At 41.6% G+C, this 20,555-nt stretch overlaps 4 protein-coding genes across 8 annotated transcripts in view; 1 reads left to right on the top strand and 3 right to left on the bottom strand.

The window, feature by feature from the left end:
- Nucleotides 1-17: 17 nt before the first annotated feature.
- Nucleotides 18-1,681, bottom strand: LOC125722885 (uncharacterized). The gene is made up of 3 exons (XM_048999117.1): nt 1,675-1,681; nt 423-1,333; nt 18-182 (listed from the first exon to the last, which is right to left on the bottom strand). Exons 1-3 carry the CDS (start codon nt 1,679-1,681, stop codon nt 18-20), a joined length of 1,083 nt encoding a protein of 360 aa, XP_048855074.1.
- A 1,157-nt stretch (nt 1,682-2,838) lies between these two features.
- LOC125722884 (pneumococcal serine-rich repeat protein-like) lies at nt 2,839-6,885 on the top strand (the record flags this gene model as incomplete). The annotated part of the gene is made up of 8 exons (XM_048999116.1): nt 2,839-3,656; nt 3,840-3,991; nt 4,229-4,350; nt 4,517-4,578; nt 5,382-5,482; nt 5,695-5,843; nt 5,946-6,021; nt 6,558-6,885. Coding segments are annotated over 7 exons (1,476 nt in total), but the record flags the coding sequence as incomplete, so codon positions are not given.
- A 5,136-nt stretch (nt 6,886-12,021) lies between these two features.
- LOC125722883 (up-regulator of cell proliferation-like) lies at nt 12,022-17,021 on the bottom strand. The gene is made up of 3 exons (XM_048999115.1): nt 16,985-17,021; nt 13,569-16,709; nt 12,022-13,355 (listed from the first exon to the last, which is right to left on the bottom strand). Exons 1-3 carry the CDS (start codon nt 17,019-17,021, stop codon nt 12,022-12,024), a joined length of 4,512 nt encoding a protein of 1,503 aa, XP_048855072.1.
- A 742-nt stretch (nt 17,022-17,763) lies between these two features.
- Nucleotides 17,764-20,555, bottom strand: part of cmss1 (cms1 ribosomal small subunit homolog) — a 63,812-nt gene continuing 61,020 nt past the window's right edge. For all 5 annotated transcript variants that reach the window (XM_048999370.1, XM_048999369.1, XM_048999372.1 and 2 more), the window contains exons 6-10: nt 20,403-20,505; nt 20,240-20,300; nt 19,599-19,686; nt 19,116-19,204; nt 17,764-18,848 (exon numbers count right to left, since the gene is read on the bottom strand). In XM_048999370.1, the coding sequence (XP_048855327.1) occupies nt 18,765-18,848; nt 19,116-19,204; nt 19,599-19,686; nt 20,240-20,300; nt 20,403-20,505 (425 nt within the window). In that variant the 3' untranslated portion in view covers nt 17,764-18,764. The remainder of the gene's footprint in view (nt 18,849-19,115; nt 19,205-19,598; nt 19,687-20,239; nt 20,301-20,402; nt 20,506-20,555) is intronic.

Below are 20,555 nucleotides of genomic sequence, written 5' to 3'. Positions count from 1 at the left end.
ACATCTTCAACATCAGCTTACACACTGACTAGCAGTAGCTCAACAAGCTCAACAGCAACATCCTCAAGAGAAACTTCTGCAAGTAGCACTTCTTCATCTCCAACGTCCACAGAACCCCTCACATCTTCAACATCAGCTTCCACGCAGACTAGCAGCAGCTCAACAAGCACAACTGCAGCAGCCTCAACAGAAACTGCCACAAGTAGTAGTTCTTCAACTCCGACAACCACAGAACCCCTAACATCTTCGACATCAGCTACCACACAGACTAGCAGTAGCTCAACAAGCACAACTGCAGCAGCCTCAACAGAAACTTCCACAAGTAGCACTTCTTCATCTCCAACAACTACAGAACTCCTCACATCTTCGACATCAGCTTCTACGCAGATTAGCAGTAGCTCAACAAGCACAACAGCAGCAGCCTCAACAGAAACTTCCACAATTATTAGTTCTTCAACTCCAACAACCACAGAACCCCTCACATCTTCAACATCAGCTTCCACACTTACTAGCAGTAGCTCAACAAGCTCAACAGCAACACCCTCAACAGAAACTGCCACAAGTAGTAGTTCTTCAACTCTGACAACCACAGAACCCCTAACATCTTCGACATCAGCTACCACACAGACTAGCAGTAGCTCAACAAGCACAACTGCAGCAGCCTCAACAGAAACTTCCACAAGTAGCACTTCTTCATCTCCCACAACCACAGAACCCCTCACATCTTCAACATCAGCTTCCACACTTACTAGCAGTAGCTCAACAAGCTCAACAGCAACACCCTCAACAGAAACTGCCACAAGTAGTAGTTCTTCAACTCCGACAACCACAGAACCCCTAACATCTTCGACATCAGCTACCACACAGACTAGCAGTAGCTCAACAAGCACAACTGCAGCAGCCTCAACAGAAACTTCCACAAGTAGCACTTCTTCATCTCCAACAACTACAGAACTCCTCACATCTTCGACATCAGCTTCCACGCAGATTAGCAGTAGCTCAACAAGCACAACAGCAGCAGCCTCAACAGAAACTTCCACAATTATTAGTTCTTCAACTCCAACAACCACAGAATCCCTCACATCTTCGACATCAGCTTCCACACTGACTAGCAGTAGCTCAACAAGCACAACTGCAGCAGCCTCAACAGAAACTTCCACAAGTGGCACTTCAACTCCAACAACCACAGAACACCTCACATCTTCAACATCAGCTTCCACACTGACTAGCAGTAGCTCAACAAGCACAACTGCAGCACCCTCAACAGAAACTTCTGCAAGTAGCACTTCTTCAACTCCAACAAGCACGGAACCTCTCACATCTTCGACATCAGCTTACATGGGAAAAACCAGTAGCCCCACTACCACACTTGCAACAGCCAAAATAGAAATATCTGCAGAGACCACTTCTTCAACTCCAAAAACAACAAAAGCCCTGACATCTTCAACTTCAGCTTCCACAGCTTTAAGTAGTACCCCAACTAGCACAACTTCTGCAGCCAAAACAGAATCTTCTGCAAGTGTCATTTCTTCAACTCCAAAAACTTCAGAAGTCCTCACATCTTCAACATCAGCTTCCACAGCATCAAGCAGTAGACTAACGAGCACAAGTGCAGCAGCCACAACAGAAACTTCAGCAAGTTCCACTTCTTCAACTCCAAAAACAACAAAAGACCTGACATCTTCAACAACAGCTTCCACAGCCACGAGCAGGAGCCCAACGAGCTCAACTGCAGCAGCTAAAACAGAATCTTCTGCAAGTGCCCTTTCTTCAATTCCAAAACCTGCAGAAACCCTCATACCTTCAACATCAACTTCCACAAGTACAAGCAGTGGTATAACGAGTACAACTGCAGCAGTTTCAAAATCAGACACTTCTGCAAGCTCTGCTTCTTCAACTTCAAAAGCCACAGAAACCCTCACATCTTCAACAACAGCTTCCACAGCGACAAGCAGTAGACTAACGAGCACAAGTGCAGCAGTCAGAACAGAAACTTCTGCAAGTGCCACTTCTTCAACTACAACAACAACAGAAGCCCACTCATCTTCATCTTCAGCTTCCACAGCCATAAGTAGTATCCCAACTAGCACAACTGCAGCAGCAGCTAAAACAGAAGCCTCTGGAAGTGCCATTTCTTCAACTACAAAAACAACAGAAGCCCTGACATCCTCAGCAACAGCTTCCAAGCCATCAAGCAGTAGACCAACGAGCCCAAGTGCAGCAGCCAGAACAGAAACTTCTGCAAGTGCCACTTCTCCAACTACAACAACAGAAGCCCTCACATCTTCAACTTCAGCTTCCACAGCCATAAGTAGTATCCCAACTAGCACAACTGCAGCAGCAGCTAAAACAGAAGCCTCTGGAAGTGCCATTTCTTCAACTACAAAAACAACAGAAGCCCTGACATCCTCAACAACAGCTTCCAAGCCATCAAGCAGTAGACCAACGAGCACAAGTGCAGCAGCCAGAACAGAAACTTCTGCAAGTGCCACTTCTTCAACTACAACAACAGAAGCCCTCACATCTTCAACTTCAGCTTCCACAGCCATAAGTAGTATCCCAACTAGCACAACTGCAGCAGCAGCTAAAACAGAAGCTTCTGGAAGTGCCATTTCTTCAACTACAAAAACTGCAGAAGTCCTCACATCTTCAACATCAGCTTCCACAGCCATAAGTAGTATCCCAACTAGCACAACTGCAGCAGCAGCTAAAACAGAAGCTTCTGGAAGTGCCATTTCTTCAACTACAAAAACAACAGAAGCCCTGACATCCTCAACAACAGCTTCCAAGTCATCAAGCAGTAGACCAACGAGCACAAGTGCAGCAGCCAGAACAGAAACTTCTGCAAGTGCCACTTCTTCAACTACAAAAACAGAAGCCCTCACATCTTCAACTTCAGCTTCCACAGCCATAAGTAGTATCCCAACTAGCACAACTGCAGCAGCAGCTAAAACAGAAACTTCTGCAAGTGCCACTTCTTCAACTACAACAACAGAATCCCTCACATCTTCAACTTCAGCTTCCACAGCCATAAGTAGTATCCCAACTAGCACAACTGCAGCAGCAGCTAAAACAGAAGCTTCTGGAAGTGCCATTTCTTCAACTCCAAAAACAACAGAAGCCCTGACATCCTCAACAACAGCTTCCAAGCCATCAAGCAGTAGACCAACGAGCACAAGTGCAGCAGCCAGAACAGAAACTTCTGCAAGTGCCACTTCTTCAACTACAACAACAGAATCCCTCACATCTTCAACTTCAGCTTCCACAGCCATAAGTAGTATCCCAACTAGCACAACTGCAGCAGCAGCTAAAACAGAAACTTCTGCAAGTGCCACTTCTTCAACTATAACAACAGAAGCCCTACCATCTTCAACTTCAGCTTCCACAGCCATAAGTAGTATCGCAACTAGCACAACTGCAGCAGCAGCTAAAACAGAAGCTTCTGGAAGTGCCATTTCTTCAATTACAACAACAACAGAAGCCCTCACATCCTCAACAACAGCTTCTACAGTGACAAAGAGTAGCCCAAGCATCACCACTGTAGCAGCCTCAAGAACTTCTGCAAGCAGCACTTCCATATCCCCAAAAAATACATACACTGCAAAAGTTGCAACCTCATCTTCAACTACTTTATCATCCATGGTGTCAAAGATCATGTAAGGTTGTTTTCATACTTTGCTTTACTGCTTTTTCCTCAAATTTTTGGAATCCAGTAATTTTATTTGAACAAATTACATTGGTAATATTTATCTTTTGCATTTTTATAATTTATTTTATGATGTATCACAAATCATATATATTGTTCATTCATTTGTTTGTTTGTTCATTCATGTTTTCAGTACTGGATCAGCAATGATCAGAATCAAGTTCTTCTTCCACTTCCTGAAGCCCATCAGTGATGGCAATATGATTGCTATCATCAACCAATTCGAACATTCACAAATCAAAGGTCTGACTGCACCTCTGATGTCGCAGAATATAACGTATGAAAGTAAGTTTCTCCTGGGTCTCTAGCAGTTCATGAGCAGACTTTGCTGATTATCATTTGTGAAATTCCTGGAAATGTTTACTTCACTCTATCTTTTCCTCTCCTTATTTTACCTTTATATGTTTTTTTCCCCCAAATGCATTTAAAACTTTTTGACACAATAGCAGGACATAAGTAAAAGCTGTAAAACAAGATCCATTATACATTATACTGTTTTTTTTTTTTTTAACTTTGTTTTAGAATTGTCTGACGGAGGCTTTGCCCTCCAGTTGATTTATGAGATCAAGAATGTGAACATGTCAGAAAATGTTCAGAACAGACATGACACCTATGGATTGGTCCAGGACTCCGTCAACACACTGGTGAGAACATTAATCATTTTATATGCAACTTCGAGTTTGAAATGACATGTGGTTTTTCCCTTGTTACGGAATCTTAGAGATTCCCATATAATACTTATTGTGCTGTCGTGTGGCTTTTTCGTTGAATCTCTTTGTGTTTTATTCTTCATGAATCTTCAAACCACAGTTGAACTCAATACTGCAGAAACCAGGTGCCAAACCTTTTACATTTCCAACGGCGAACTGCACGTAAGTGTGATTCTTAACAAAAGAGAAAAAAACCAACACTGTGCCAAGATATTATATGTGCTACATCGCCAAAAGTATTGGGACACCTGCCTTTACACACACATGAACTTTAATGGCATCCCATTCTTACTACATAGGCTTTAATATGGAGTTGGCCACCCTTTGCAGATATAACAGCTTCAGCTCTTCTGGGAAGCCTGTCCACAAGGCTTAGGAGTGAGTTTATGGGAATTGTTGACCGTTCTTCCAGGAGAGCATTTGTGAGGTCAGGCACTGATGTTGGACAAGAAGGCCTGGCTAACAGTTTCTGCTCTAATTTATCCCAAACCTGGTCTATCGGGTTGAGGTCAGGGCTCTGTGCAGGCCAGTCAAATTCCTCCACACCTTATGGACCTTGCTTTGTGCACTGGTGTGCAGTCATGTTTGAACAGGAAGGGTTGCCATCCCCAAACTGTTCCCACAAAGTTGGGAGCATGAAATTGTCCAAAATGGCTTAGAATGCTGCAGCATTGAGAGTTCCTTTCAGTGAACTAAGGGGCCAAGTCCAACCCCAGAAAAACAACCTCACACCACAATCCCCCCTCCACCAAACTTTACATTTGGTACAATGCAGTCAGGCAAGTACCGTTCTCCTGGCAACTGGCAAATCCAGACTTGTCAATCAACGATTTGGAGGGGGTGTCCCAATGCTTTTAACAAAATAGTGTATATGTTCAATCACTCCAAATTTAAAAATGAAATTTGTTTTTGCATTACAAGTGTAATTTTACCTTGGTTTGTTTTTTCTTGGTTTGTTCTTTTAGGAGTCAGAGTAACCAAATACTGGCTAACATAGACTACGTCTTTAAAGAAGGAGATATTAAGGATCCAAGTGGCTTCCTCCTTGCAATCTTGGAATCCGCTGGTATGTTTCACATAGCAACATTGCCACCTAGACTCTATCAATCAATAACTGTGCCCAGCACTAACAAGGACTTGAACTACATATTTGCTACGCATGTTGGATGAGGTCCAAATCAAAACTACTATAAGTTTGATACTATACTCCAAAATCAATGAGAATTTATGGGTCGTAAAAGTCATTCCATAAATAATGCATCAATATTGCACCTCCAGGTCTGTTGAGTACCACCACAACTGTACCGCTCACCACTCCCGGGGCAAACGTCACCCACGTGGGAGGCGGCTTCCCTGGCTGGGCTTTGGCCATTATCATCCCATGTGGAGTCATCCTCCTGCTCATCCCCTTTTGGATTCTCCTTTGTGTAAGTGAAACCATTTTTGCGGGTGCTGTCTTTGTGAGCTCTTTACCTGTGTGTGATGGCTGTCATTCCTGACTGACGTCCCTCTCCTCCAATCACTCGCAGTGTCTGCTGTGTGGCTGCTGTGCAGCTAAGAAGCGGTCCTACACTATACCCTACAGGCTGCACAACGTGTAATGAGGTAAGAGTTGTTTCATAACATGTTATGTTATGTCTGCATGAGTTGGCGCCCTGGCCTGGGTTGCTCCCTGCCTTATGCCTATAGGACAAGTGGGCACAAAAAATGGATAGATGGCTGGATTGTATCTTTTCCCTGGGCTCCCTAAATTTGTCCCATGTGCGCTGTTTAGTGAAATGGTTTCTGGAAGTATCCCATAGTGCAGGGGTCTCCAACTCCGGTCCTGGAGGGCTACCGTCCAGTAGGTTTTCTATCCTTCCTGGCTTCTGATGAGCCACACCTGCTCTCAGGTAAATATCAGGAACAGGTGTGGCTCATCAGAAGCCAAGTGGGACAGAGAACCTACTGGAAAGTAGCTCTCCAGTACCGGAGTTGGAGACCCCTGCCATAGTGTGTCTGTCCTGTTACGTGACAAGCGACTGTGTACTGGAAACACGTTTAGCTGATGCAAGGATTGACAATTAATTTTAACTTGGTGGGTGATGATTCTTGTATTTAATTTGTTACTCTTTACCTCATGTTTTGTATTAATCTTCCAGGCAATACCAGCAAATGCAGCTATAAGCCGGATGCTGTACAGCCCAGTAACCAGTCACAGAACTGAGCCTGTGCATCTTCATCCTGCCGTCAGAGTGGATGTCCGTCTAAACCTCTCCATCCTTTTTCCTTCATGGTTCAGTATTATAATGGAATATTCACTTTAAATATTAACATTAAATGGAATTACACAACTTATGTCCAGGAAAGATTTTCATAATTACAAAGTAATAATGTGTTTTCTTTCTTTATGATGAAATCATCAGTTTTCTGAAACAGGTTATTTTTGTTAAATGTTGTTTTTGTTCAACTGAAAAATTGCAACTGCGTTGCAATTATTAATATTATTGTAAAAATTATTACTATAATGAAGAATTGTAACAAAATAATTATTGTTGTTGTTTTGTTGTTATTGTCATTTGAATTAGAATTATTTTTGTATGATATTATTTTAAACTATTTTTTGTTTTTAACACAAAGTTAAATCATTAAAACACAATCATTGACTGTTCAATATGTTCTTAGTAATAATGTAGGAAAAAATGTTATATGTGTAATAAAAACAGAACAGTAAATTGAAATGAATTTTTTTTGTTTCATTTAAATTTTCAGCGGTCAATGCAGCTCAGATCAGGGCTCCAGTGAGACTGAGTGAGGAGAATGAGTGTCTGGGTTTGTGAGGCTACTGGGTCAAAACTAAGATACAGGTCCTTAATGTCCTCTTGTGGTCATTGTACTGTGGTACTGTGTCTCTTTGGAGAATCTTTGGCTACCACTGGTTTGCCATTGTGTCACACGAGTGGTCGTTCAGGAAGTCCCGAATGAGGCACATTACCTGCATTGTGAGGCAGCGTCAGTTACGGCATTACGGCCATGTGGCGCGTTTCCCTGAGGGGGATCCGGCTCACAGAATCCTCACCTTTAGTCCACAATGCCAGTACCCATTTTTTGCAGAAGTTTCTATGGTTTACTATATCTAGAAATAAAACATTTATGTTTTTTCTTTTTTCTCTCATGATGCGAAAATTACTTAAAACATGTTGCATTCTCACTGCTTCTTTTTTTTAAATCTAAAACACTCAATTGATTTCTATCCAAGGACTAGAAATTCTTGAGGAACAGTATCCAGAAATGGACAGTAATGAGGCACATTTATTTGAGTACTGACAGAAAGCAGCAGACAAGTGTCCTTCAGGTGAGCTCAGGTTCATGGTCCAGTCTGAGTCTCGCTCTCATACAACCCCTGGCAAAAAGTATGGAATCACCCCTCTCATTAGATGTTCATTCAAATGTTTAATTGTGTAGAAAAAAAACAAGCACAGTTTTGGCTGTCGGTGGTGGGTCTTGTAACGTGTCTCCCACAAATTCAGGGCACTACTTTATGGTATAATGACTACATACAAAGCATCTACCTTGTATTGGGTATTATAAGTAATCTAAAAATTATTATTATTTAAAGTCATGGAGTTCATGTGAGGTTTGTATAATTGAATAGAACTGAAAATACATAGATATTAATAGAGATGGGCAGTATTTCAAATAAATGTATTTTAAATATGTGTTTGATTTAATTGATGTAAATATTTTGTCATTTACATTTTGCTGGAAGGGAAAAAATCATCTGCAATATGTAACAAAATACTTTTGAGAGACTGTATTTTATGTATTTAAAATACTTCGTAAGTTTTATTAATTTATTTTCTGCCTTTTTAAGAAGGCTTACACAGTTTTCAATGCAGCCTATCATTATCTATATGCTATATGCAAGTGACACATCCCATTTATTTTTGCATTTTCACAGCTGATTGAGGGAAGTTCACACAGTGAAAGTGAATTTTTAGAATTCGATGATCAGCGGTCATTGCTGACACGGCACACGGTGTACATTGAAACGCGTCCTCTGCATTTAACACATATGTGACATCGTGACATAGCAGGGGGCAGCTAATTCGGTGCCCGGGGAGCAGTGCTTAGGGGTGGTACCTTGCTCAGGATACCTCAGTGGTGCCTTGCTGGTCAGGGATTTGAACCAGCAATCTTTCAATTACAAGTGCACTTCCCTAACCATTAAGACACTACTGCCAACTCTCAGAAACTGTCAACTAAAGACAAGCACTAGCAGCAGCGATGACAAGTTTTTCTTGTTTCTTTTGAGCAAACAAGTGAAAAAGCCAAATATAACACATACATCCAATTCCATGGGAGCTTACGCGTATAACCACAATTGTTCGGTCAAAAAGAACTTTGTGTCACACCCCGAATGCCTTTTGCCCCGTATTCCCTGTTCTGTGGCTCGCCTGTTCCTTGTTTAATGCTGCCTCTCGTTTCAGCCCTCGTGTGGATGATCCCGGGTGCCTCTCGTCTGCTCCCTCATCTCTGCTGTATATAGTGCCTCCTCGTCCTGAACTCCCCAGTCCAGCCATTGTATTGGCATGTGTCATGTTGCCTGGATGTCGCCTGGATCCCTCTGTTGACCCAGCGCTCCGTCACTGTCCCTAATGTCTTTTCCTAATTGTGACCCCTCGTGGTCCGTTTGCTTTGCTTCCCTCGTTGTGTTTTGGCCCCAATAAAGCCACGTTGCTTTTCTCCCCGACGCCTGCTTTGCCTCGTCCTTCCCGCACCGTGACACTTTGGATGTGTCCATTTATTATCAGCTAAATAACTACAGGGATGTTGTAGACAGCGGGTTAGCGGTATTGCAGGGTAAGCAAAATTAATATGACAAACATGGCCGCAACATTATTTGTTACCAGTTTATCGACTATACAGGAATAGAGAAAACTTCACTTATTGATTTAACGGATATTAATTGTATACAGATAAGGCTAACGCAAGCAAAAGAAAAATAGTAGGTCTAGTAAGTGGACACAGTCTAATATAATCCATGAGGCATATTACAAAACCTTAAATTAATGATCAACATAAATAAAAGCATATAAAACAGCTTAACACATCAAATAAGACAGGCTACAGATTATTTCGATCTCAATGTTTACATTTTGAAAATAAATTCTAATATTAAAATATGAAAATTTTTTACATTGTAAATTGAACTTATATTGTATGTAGCAGGATATGAACTACTATTCAGCAGAGCAGCCCATAAATGAGGAGAAAGGGTAACGTTACCCAGACACTGCACGATTGATCTATAGGCAACGCCCCCTCCCCGGTTCATTAATTATTGTTTATCATCAGGGTTAAACCTGCGCTGAATACAGTGGAGCCGTGGTTCCCGAAGTTAATCTATTCTAGAAGGCTGTTTGAGAACTGGTGTGGTCGAAAACCAAATCAATTTTCCCGTAAGAAATAATTTAAATTGGATTGATCGGTTACAGATTCCCAAATTATTGCCTGTTGTAAGTTGTATAATTAAATACATGATGCTAAAACCCTAAATAAAAACTTTTAAATACATGATATAAATTAACATTTGACTACACTTATCCTGTATTTTGGAGCGATAATGACACACAATTATTTCCTTTTTAAGCTCTATCGTGGTTCTTAGGTTTTTGCTGCTATCAATAACCATCTTAGGACTCAAGATTGGCTATTTCAAATAAAATTAAACGAGAATAGGTCTATTCATAGCACATTTCGGGGGAAACATTTCGGTAACGCGAGCGTTACCGGTAGACTGACTCATACGCACGCATTCTTTCCTTTGTCTACTGCGTAAAGAGACGCACACTTTGCCAGACAGGTTTTAGGGGGAAAGGGTTGGTCGAGATCCGAAAATATGTTTAACAACCGAGACATTATTTTTTTTTCAATTTTTTTACACCTAACAATATGGTCGAGAACCGAATTGTGCGAGATGTGAGATGTTCGAGAACCGACGTTCCACTATATTGGTTTCTGCAATACCAAATTTGGATAGAAATAAGTCGGATCGTAATTGGTATCGCGTATCATTACAGGGTTGTGCTGTAAACCAAACGAATAGTTTTCTTCGTATTAAAAAAACTGATCACATGTAAAAACTGACATCCTATTACTCATTGATCTTACAACACGATGACGGGTCATGACAAAGCGAACTACTTGGTATGAACGTGTCAGGATCATCTCCTGTTTGTCCAGGTCTTCAGTGTGTTTTCAATGTTGCACAGGTGGCCGCTTGGCTCAACAAGCTAAGCGTCTGGCTACATGTTACTCTTCTGCTGCGTGTTGGAATCCCACCTTGTCTATTTCTGCACTTTTTTTTTGTTCCCTGGTGTTTCATTGGTGTCATCAGTTTTTCTAGTTCCTGTGATTTTGTAGTTTGTTTTATGTTTTGGTTTCTTGCTTTGTGCCTTGGTTGTGTTTTATGTCTGTTATTCCCCAGCATGGGCGTCGTTGCCATTAAATCTGAGGGGGGCGTGTCCCCTCACATTTCATAATTATTCACTTGGACCCCCCCCCCACATTTAACATAAAATATTAGTTTTATGCCAGTGTCCCCTCACATTCAAAAAGCTTCTGACACCTCTGTTCCACAGTGTAAGACTTTGTTTCCATTGTCTCTTTCTCAGTTCTTAGTTTCCCTGTTTACTTTCTGAGTTCCTTGAGTTAATTATTAGTTTCACCTGTTCCTGTACCTGCCCTTGTGTGTTTACCGGATTGATTGTTGCCCTGCACCATTCTGGATTGGTTAATTGTCCATGTCTCACTCCTGTTGTGTCATTGTCTCTTTTAGTTTCTGTATTTAAGTTCCTGTCAGTTTAGTTCCCTAGTGGGTCATTGACGTAGTTGTAATTGCTGATGATGCTTGTTTACAGTGTGTGTTTGAGTTTTGGTTTCCCATGCATGTTCCTTAGTGTAATGAGTTCCCTTGTAAGTCCTTTTTGTTTTGTTTGTTTACTTACTTAATGCTCCTTTTTCGCTTTGACCCCTCATGGTCCTTTTTGTTTTGGTTTGAAAAAAATCAAACTTGGTGTGAAAAGAGGGCTAATGTCCAGAGTTCAGTATGGATTTTCAAAATACAAATTACTTATATTTAAATTAAATATATTTTCTCACACCAGTATTTTGTATTTTATTTTGATGAGCAAGTTGTTACAATTCTTGAGCAACTTCTAAGGTATACTTTAAATTCAGCTGTATATTTTAAATCAGCTATATGTGACAAGTATAATGACAAGTGAGTCATTTAGATTTTTTTTGTAAGTAAATGTAAGCTGTCCATCAACACACTTAATCACACTCTATCAATCAGCTGTTCCTGTGAGCTTCTTTCATTTTCTTAGTAAATGTAAGATTGTTTTTAAATAAACATCTCAGTTACATTCTACTAAAGGATCCACCTTGTGTGGTGCATGACTTTCCCTGTAATTTCATGACTCAAGTACAGTGATTTCGTAGATGGATGTAAACTGTGGCTACAAACTGCAAACAAAACACCGCAGTGTCTCCATGGCGATCTCTGGGGATTTTAGTGCTGCATGGTTCTAAACAATGCTTAGCTTATTTGGCAAATGACATTTAACTACCTTTGATACTGTAGGCTATGTTTAAGCTCTCCAGGGCTTTCTCTCTGGTGATCTGTTTCCATGCGTCTGGAATCTCTGCAGGCTTGGCTTTGTACTCCTCTGCAAACCTGTCATTGTATCTCTGCAGCACATACTTCCAGTAATCAGATGCTTCTATTGACACATCAGGGGGGATGATCCAGTCAGGGTAAATGGAATGATAATTTTTGTATGGGTGCAACTCTCCATTAGTGTCACAGTTCTTGAAGCAATTCTCACTGTGTACATCAGTTGTGCAGATGGTTTCACACAGTATTTCAGTAGTCATACACCTGTAGCTTCCGAATGCCTGAGGTCGATGCACAGAGGCAAAGTGCTTATTGTGTTCGTTACCTCCAGCCTCGCAGTGAACCAGGCAGAAGGGGCACTGCTGTCCACAGCCAAACACCCTCTTGAAGAGCTCATCCTGAGGCTTGATGGCGAGGCCTTGCAGAACATGGGGAATGTTTTTTGTGTCATCAAATTCAGCCTTAAGCAGTTTTTCCAGATCCTTCACTGCTTCTAAGAGACTGTCTGTGAAAGACAGGGGTTTTGATTTGATTTGAAATAAGACCCCTTCAACTACATCCATAGGAATCCGCATGTCCTTGCTAAGAGTTCTGCAAAGATTTTTAACAAGTATGCTGGTGTTTTCAATGTCGTTAGGTAAAAGTTGATCATCCCTGTCGGCCTTTGCGGTTTCTATGGCCTCATTGATCTTCTGTATAATCACAGCAAGATTCTTGCTTTTTAGCTTTACGATCGACCTCTCTGAAGATAGCTCATTGATAATTCGCATCAAAATCCAGTCCTTGACAAATATCTCATATTTTAGGATATATTTGACATAGCTCTGAAAATCATCTTTCTGTAATAGCTCCTTCAGAATGGTGAACTGAAAGTAAGATCGAGAGCTGTACTCAGTGGAGCGAGTGCTTGTCAGCATTTCATCCACAATGTCAATCCCCAATGACCTGTTGATATAATCTGTCACTGCAGGTTTAAGGCATAAATTGACAAAGTCTGTCACTTTTCGCTGACAATGATCCTTCTCGTGGTACAGATCTAAAAAGTCTGATAAGTACCGAAATTTAGAGTCCTCTAGGTGTTGACGTGGATCTTTGTTTTTAAGGAACTGCCTGTGCATCTCAAGGAAATCCCTTGCAGCATGACTACAGATGTACAGTTTTAGATCAACTTCACACTTTGTGTTGGTTTTAAGGTTTTTATGCACAAGATCATGGTCTATCTTTTTGAGCAAATCGTTGGTGAATGTGTCACTGTAATCTTTCTGACTCTTGACAAGATCTTTAACAAACCTTTGGCAATTTTCAATGATCTCACCTATAGCATATTGTGCATTTGCTTTTATTTCTTTATGTAGAAATTCATTCCATATCTTTTTAATGAAACTTCCTTTAAAATGTTTGCTTTTAACCTCAAAGGTCTCACTAGCATAGTGACTCAAATTCGTAACATTTTGTAAGTCCTCATTTACGTTTCGTCTTTGCAAATTCTTACGTAACTGTGCGAACACAGAAGAATCAATGTCTCGCTCCTTCAGACCTGCAATATTTATCACAGTCTCAGTCCACATCTTTTCAAACACTATGCTCAACTGTTCGTCTGACAATTGGGTATTTGTGTCTTTACACGATTTCAGGAGTCTGGACACTTGCTCCTCAATCATTTTCATGTGCTCACTATGAATGTCTCTCACCTTTTTCATGTTCCTTTCTAATTCAACAATTGTGTCCAGTTTGTTATTCACAACATGTTCAATTTCTTTCTGCAGACATCTAATGCTATTAAAGAAGTCCACTTTGTACTTTTCAATTAGATGGACATGCCTGTCTTTCCTTTTGTAGTATTCCTTTAGTTTTTCAGTCATTTTTTGTTCCTCTGTCTTCAACTCACTTGATGCATTTTGCTTTATCTTTGTGATAAATTGCTGTAAATCATTCAGATTATCAGCATTTTCTGTCAGAAAATGAGAAATCTGCACCTCCGCTCCTGCTACACACTGGAGTATTTGTTTACGGAATTCCCATTCCCATTGATTGAAGTCCCTGCACAGGTTGTCGTAGGCATGGGCCACCAATGTGTTTCGGAAGCTGAAAATGAAGTTTTCATATTTGACTGCTTTCCATAGACTCTGCATCCATTCCAAGAATTCAGGAATTTGTGAAGGATGTCGTTCTGTCTTGCAAGACTTAATCTCTTCTATGAGGTGGTTCTTGAATTCGTGCACAGCTTCACTGTAACCTGTGTTGACTGGGGCCATTGGTGGGGTGCCATGCCACAGCCCTGGGATGTACCAGTTATTCTTCTCCACATCGTAATCTAATACATCTGTGAATTTAACGACTTCAGTCTGTTTCTCCATTTTGGCTGCGATTTTTACCATCTCATCCAGCTGGTCAATGAGTTGTCGTCTTTCTGCAGTGGTTTTACTGTGTGCTGAAACTCCAGCTACATTCTGATGAACAAAATGACATCTGGGCTTCTTGCCAACTTCTTTCATCCTGAGGAACGCGTGAACAACGATCTGCAAAATGTCCTTCATTTCTGTTGAGTTCTCCATGGCGATGTTGATAATAGTGATGTCACTCAAACCAACAACCAGGGTGGCTATCTGATTGTCATGTTCATAGCTGTCCTCAAGTTGGGACATCTCTGAAGACTTGAGGCCCTCTGTGTCAATCAGCAAGATCAAATCACAGCCAAGTTCTTCACGAAGGTCCTCCTCGATTTTAAGAAGCAACATAAAGGCCCCACGGGTACATCTGCCGCTGCTGACAGGGAACTGGACCCCGAACATAGCATTGAGCAGAGTGGACTTCCCTGTACTCTGCACCCCAAGTACTGCCACCACCCACAGGCGACTTATCTCACCCACTGCACTGTGAAGCTTCATGAGCACATCTCTCACCCAGTTCACTGGGATGTTAGATGCATCTCCATCCAAAAGTTCCAGAGGGACTCCATTTAACAAAATTTCTGCTGCAATATTAGGAAGATCAGAGAACATATTGGACCTACCCTTAAAGACCTCATAGATTTGCCCCATTTCTCTAAAGTAATGCTCGATGCCCAGGGAACTGTCAAGAAGCTGTTGGTCAAGCCGTGCCAGTGTGTCCTTGTCGATTTTCTGCTTCTGTGCTTCCTTCAGCTGGCGGCGAAGTTTGCTTAATACTTTTTGTGAATGAGTGTCCAGACTGAGACTCAACCACTTAAGGAAAAAGGCTCTTTCCTGTTTATCTGAGGTTGAGAGAGCATTAATAAAGCTCAGCATAGGTTTAGTTGTCTGGTAATTCCCTTGTTTATTTTTTATGTCCTGTATCTCCTCTTGTAGCTGAGCCTTGTATGTTTCCAAATGTTGATCTCCTGGGTTGAGTAACCGACACTCTTCCTTTTCTAGTTGTGCTAATCTCTTCCATGGTTCACCTTGCAGAGGCAGAAAATTCTTCTTGTAGTCAGCTACTTCTCGTACCCCAATTGTTTTCTCAACCTCCTTCGCAGCCTTTTTTCCAGATCTAGAAGCATCTGTTTGGTCTTCATCAACTTGAATGCCTAGATCATAAGCCACACTTGAAATCTGTCTTAGGGTTATGCTGTGTTTGCAGTTCTGCATTACGTGTGTGACAGCAGCAGTTAACTTATTTGAAAATCTTGATTTGTTGTCCTTCGCAGATTTTGATATTATATTACTTGATTGCAATTGTAATTGACTGATTAGCTGTTCAATAGAAGGATCATTTATTCTTTTTGTCTCTTTATCAGTCTTAACAACCAGGAGAAACTTGGACTCGGGTGCAGTATTTTTTATAGAGCTTAACAGCTTAATTTCTGCCTCTTCAACCTGATCCAGGAATACAAAGATAGCGGATGACACCTTCGTGAGAAATGCAAATTGAGTTTCTGAGGAACAAATATCTCCTCGCAAATTAGCCACTGCCAGAGGTTTTGGGAAGATATCAAGATTTTTGTTACCACAGGGAAGATACCAAGTAATTTCAACCAATCCATCAACAATGTACCTAGGTACGTTTCCGGCCTCCATGTCAATGTGTGTGAAGATGTTGTGTATTTGCTGAGCTTTGCCCATGATCTCATTGAGAAGCTGAGACTTGGGCAGGCTGCATTTGCGTAGCCTGACGAAGGAGATGAATGGCATGCTGACATTGACTATACCATCCTCCACAAATCCTCTGGTGTCCAATAGGTTGTGGGGACGCCACTCCTTCCGGATGTCCTGCATGGCCCAGAGCATGAGCGTGCACTGGGATTCAGTGCCTGGGGGTAATAGAAGGGGCAGGGCAAACTGACACATTGACATCTTTAGCATCATTGCCTGCTGGAGGAAGCTGTCCGCGCAGTGGAAGATCGCAATGACGAGGTCCAGCGGATTCACTGTGTCGCTTTCCCCATCGTCCTCGTCATAGTCTTCTGTTTGAGCCACTGTGCTTCGGCATTCAGCATTGAGCATCATCAGCCGCTTCAAGAAGCGCATGGGCAGAGCCCTCTCTGAGTCTGCCCCTGTGTCTGTGATGGAGTCACCGGTGATCTTCAGTAGACACTGGAGAGACATCTTGTTGGGATAGTACTCCTCCAGCCCAAGCTTGCATAGTATTTTTCTTAGACCGTGCTCTTTATGTGCCACTGAGAGAAAATGCAGTGTCACTAAGATAAATATAATGGCCAGTTAAAAAAATTCAACTTAAATTGCATAATACATAATTATATAATATAAATCCATCCTCACTTTCTGTGTTGCTTTACGCACTTAAAAATGTAAAAAAAAAAATACTAAACATAAATTCAAGTTACAAACGGTCCTATCTTAATTAAAAATACAGATGAATGAACAGGAATTAATCACGCCACGCATACACAGTGAATCATCATAACCTTAAAAGATGGATGGATATATTTACCGAAGCACGGCAGGTCGGGCTGATCAGGGCTGTCCATTATCCCTCCTTGCTACAAATGCCGGATACAGGCTCCCACCACTGTATTTATGCCACAAAACTGAAAGTATGTGGCAGAGTTATTTTTAGTGTCAATCTTTAATCTGGAGACCAAGCTGCTTATCAAACCAACTTTAAAAGATAAGTGTCCATACAGTCTGGACAATAAGACTTATCAGGAGAAGACATTAAAATCCTATTAAGAGGTTCAGCCCAATTTTGTACTATGCAAAACATATCATCTTAAAATTATACATTGAACAGTTTATTCATTCAGTTTTTATTAGCAAAACGACACACAAATTTAGGTCTTTTTTCACTTGGTCCAAATCCATTTCTGCAAATGCTTTTAAAGAATATACCTTGTATATGGACAACTTTGAAATATTTATTTTCAGAGGCTGGTACATGTAGCACAGTGTTACATTGTCATTACATCCATTTGGAAAGCAGCCACTGTAAATGAGACATGAAGTGGGCTCAGTGGCAGCCCCCCACAGATTTTAAATAAGGTCTGCTTTATGCTCCCCTTGCTTATCTAGAGACCTTTAAGCGGAACAATAAAAATACTGACTGGTCAGAGATCTCTTCACTTAAGGGTTTACTGTATGTACTGTAATAAAAAGAAAGGACTTCCTGATGAGAAAAGGTCTTTTATAATAAACCTTTAACATTTGCATGTTAATCCTTGTGTCGCGCCGAGCGCAGATGGAGTGAGGAGAGAGGGTCAGAAGTCCGGGGAGTTGGGGAAATGAGGGCTTTATTGTCGCATACATCCACAAACAAAGACAGAGCCAAGAACTGACGTCAATGACAGGAATGGGGGAAACATACCTAACGCAGATTTAAATACATAAGACTAATTACTACAACAGGAAACAGCTGATCGTACGGGGATTCCACACGGGGTTAATGAGGGGGCGGGCCACACGGAAGGAGTGGCCGATTGGGGATTAATCACGTCCAATTTTAAACCTCACATATGTCATTACATTTCATTCATTTACACACTATGTGAATGTCACTATATTTTATTTTTGTCCTGTGTTCATTTTTCCTAAATGAATAACCAGATTTTTGCAGCAAAAAATTGTTGCAAACTTATGTGGAACTTTCTGGGACAGACGACTTGACCCAGTATGGGTTTGAATCCCACTTTGTTTTCCCTAGAGGGGGCAGCATGTGGCTCAGTGGGCTAAGCCTCTGTGTCGGTGATCAGAAGGTTGCCGGTTTGAGCCCTGGACTCAGCACCTCAGGGCCCCTGAGCACGGCCCTTAAATCCCAGCCCCATGGAGAATCTGTTATATGGATGGATGGATTGATAGATGGATGAATTAAGGCCAGTTTATTCTACAGTGATAATATGAGGCATCTGATAAGAGAAAGAGGCACAAGCCGGGGCTTAGACCTTATAACCCTTTAACTGGTGCCTGTTGCATATTTCTGAAGATCATGTGTATTCAGTATGTAAAATATTTCCAGAAGAACACCACAGGGCAGGCCACAGTCATCAACTTAAACGTGATTAACTTGCCCAACCAAGACCTGAGAATGTTGGACACCAGGATAATGCTGCTGATCTGCACTGTTTATCTTTATTTGCGTTTCATTTCAGTTTTTTTTTGCTTTGCGTTACAGGAGCCGTATACAAATCCATACCATTTACATACAGGATCATGACTAACTAAAGACTTTTTGATGACTACTGAACAATGGAAAACGTGATTTATGAAGAGGTCTTCGGTCAGAAGAGGCCTAATTTAATCGTTCCAGTCCTGCAGCCCATAACGATGCGGGTCTCCAGGAGCTTCAGCATGTCAGCTTTGACCTAGAAGAGATACCGCAACGTGCATATTCATATAACCGTCTGTGAAATGTCAGAGTCCACCCCAAACAGTGGACTCTGCAGGAAACCCTGGATAGCAATTTAATTAAAATAAACTTAATGAATAGCTTCTTAGTGTTTCTAAGAAATGCATAAGAAGGAAGATAAACCACTGGAAGGATCCATAAAAAATTAATTCAGCGTATAGTTTGTTAGACTTAACATTTTTTGCAGTTACTATACTTCTGGCACCAGGTGGCGCTCTCTCACCTCTGGGATGTCAACCATCCTCCTCAGCTTCTGGTCCCTCCAGTTCCAGTCAAGCACCACATACTTCAATGCATCCAGGGTCAACCCATCTGTGATCAGGGAGGGAGTCTCACATGAAGGTCACATGACCAGGTCTGGAGTCATTATTTTTGTAGCAGCAGAACATGTAAATGTTACCACTGTAATTCTCAGTGCTACTTATTAAGTCAATTATTTGGTCTGAACCTCTGCAGGAAACGACTGCAATAACAAGAACCTTCTGTATATATGCTGCTTTCGTACCACCAGGGGGCAGAGTGGCACACATTTGATCAGCTCTGGGGGTTAAATAGACAGCACTGATATTTATTGTATCCCAAATGAATGGCATACAAAGCAGTGTATACTTTATTGCATTTCCCTCTCTGTGTCACTCAGTAATGCAAACCCCCCCCTCCCCGTGCTCCCCCCAGTGGTTAACAGCAAGTACATGTGTCCCCTTGCCTTTTTCAATGAGTGCTTTTATTCTCCCTGGCGTTCCCACTCCGATGTGTGCCACCCCCTTTGCCAGCAGCTTCATCTGCTCCTCCACCTGAGGGGGGGGGGGGGATTAGCGGCGTTACACAGCAGACCTCCATTCATCACACACAGGCAAGACTAATTCTGCTCCTTTGCAAAACTGTTTTCAGGTGTGTTGAAGTATATCTAATTAGTGGAGCTCTGGACAGTGGCACTGCTTACTGGAAGTTACTGGAGCTCTGGCACTGCATGAACATACATATCTAGCTAAAACGACAAACATTTGAGTTGCTGGGGCAGTGTGGCCGGCTCAGTAAAAAGCAGTGTGGCCTCACACCTTCGGGCTTGTGGGTTTTATTCCTGCTGTGCTTATTTGTGTTTCCTCCCACAGACTAAAGACAGGCAGAGAATTCTATCTCAATTGCCTGCAGCATTTGAGTTCATGCCTTGTGACGGACCAGTATCCCACCTTTTTTGGGACAGACTCCAGGCTCACCGTGACTTTGTACAAGACAGAAGGTCATGGAACATGCTTTGGATAAGAGTTAATCAGCAACAAAAATATCTCATTTTAGACCAAGAAAAAGAGCACAAGAACTTTAGCAGAAAGCTGTGGCATTGCTCACCTTTATGTGCTTTGCAAATAATTTAAGAACTTTCCCTTCTCCTTTAAAAGGTGTCAGCTGCCTAACAAGAGGAGAAATGTCAGTATTTTCCCTGGTGTACAAACACACTTTTCACTGTATTCATGCTTCAGCTAGTGACTGAACACAGTCCTCTGTCACTCACTTGATGAGCTCGATAGTGCGAAGGGCTGAGCTGCAGATTATCAGCAGGACAGCAGATTTCTGAATTGCGTGGTTCTTCTGGACCTTGGCCCATTTTGGGCAAACTGAAACATAAAGTGAAACAGATGCCAAAACAAGGTCATCCTGCAGGAAA

This window comes from Brienomyrus brachyistius, unplaced genomic scaffold, assembly GCF_023856365.1.
Source record: "Brienomyrus brachyistius isolate T26 unplaced genomic scaffold, BBRACH_0.4 scaffold44, whole genome shotgun sequence".
NCBI classification, from domain to species: Eukaryota; Metazoa; Chordata; class Actinopteri; order Osteoglossiformes; family Mormyridae; genus Brienomyrus; species Brienomyrus brachyistius.
The sequence above is the reverse complement of the archived record's forward strand: the minus strand, read 5'-3'. Positions and strand labels throughout refer to the sequence as shown.

Coding starts and splice junctions, on each gene's coding strand:
- LOC125722885 (XM_048999117.1), bottom strand. Junction 183..422: donor TTGTGGAAGTTTCTGTTGAG/GCTGCTGCTGTT, acceptor GTTTCTGTTGAG/GCTGCTGCAGTTGTGCTTGT.
- LOC125722883 (XM_048999115.1), bottom strand. CDS start 17,021: ATGGACAGCCCTGATCAGCCCGACCTGCCGTGCTTCG. Junction 16,710..16,984: donor GCCCGACCTGCCGTGCTTCG/GTAAATATATCC, acceptor ATTTTCTCTCAG/TGGCACATAAAGAGCACGGT. Junction 13,356..13,568: donor TTCTGTGTTCGCACAGTTAC/GTAAGAATTTGC, acceptor GGTTTGTTAAAG/ATCTTGTCAAGAGTCAGAAA.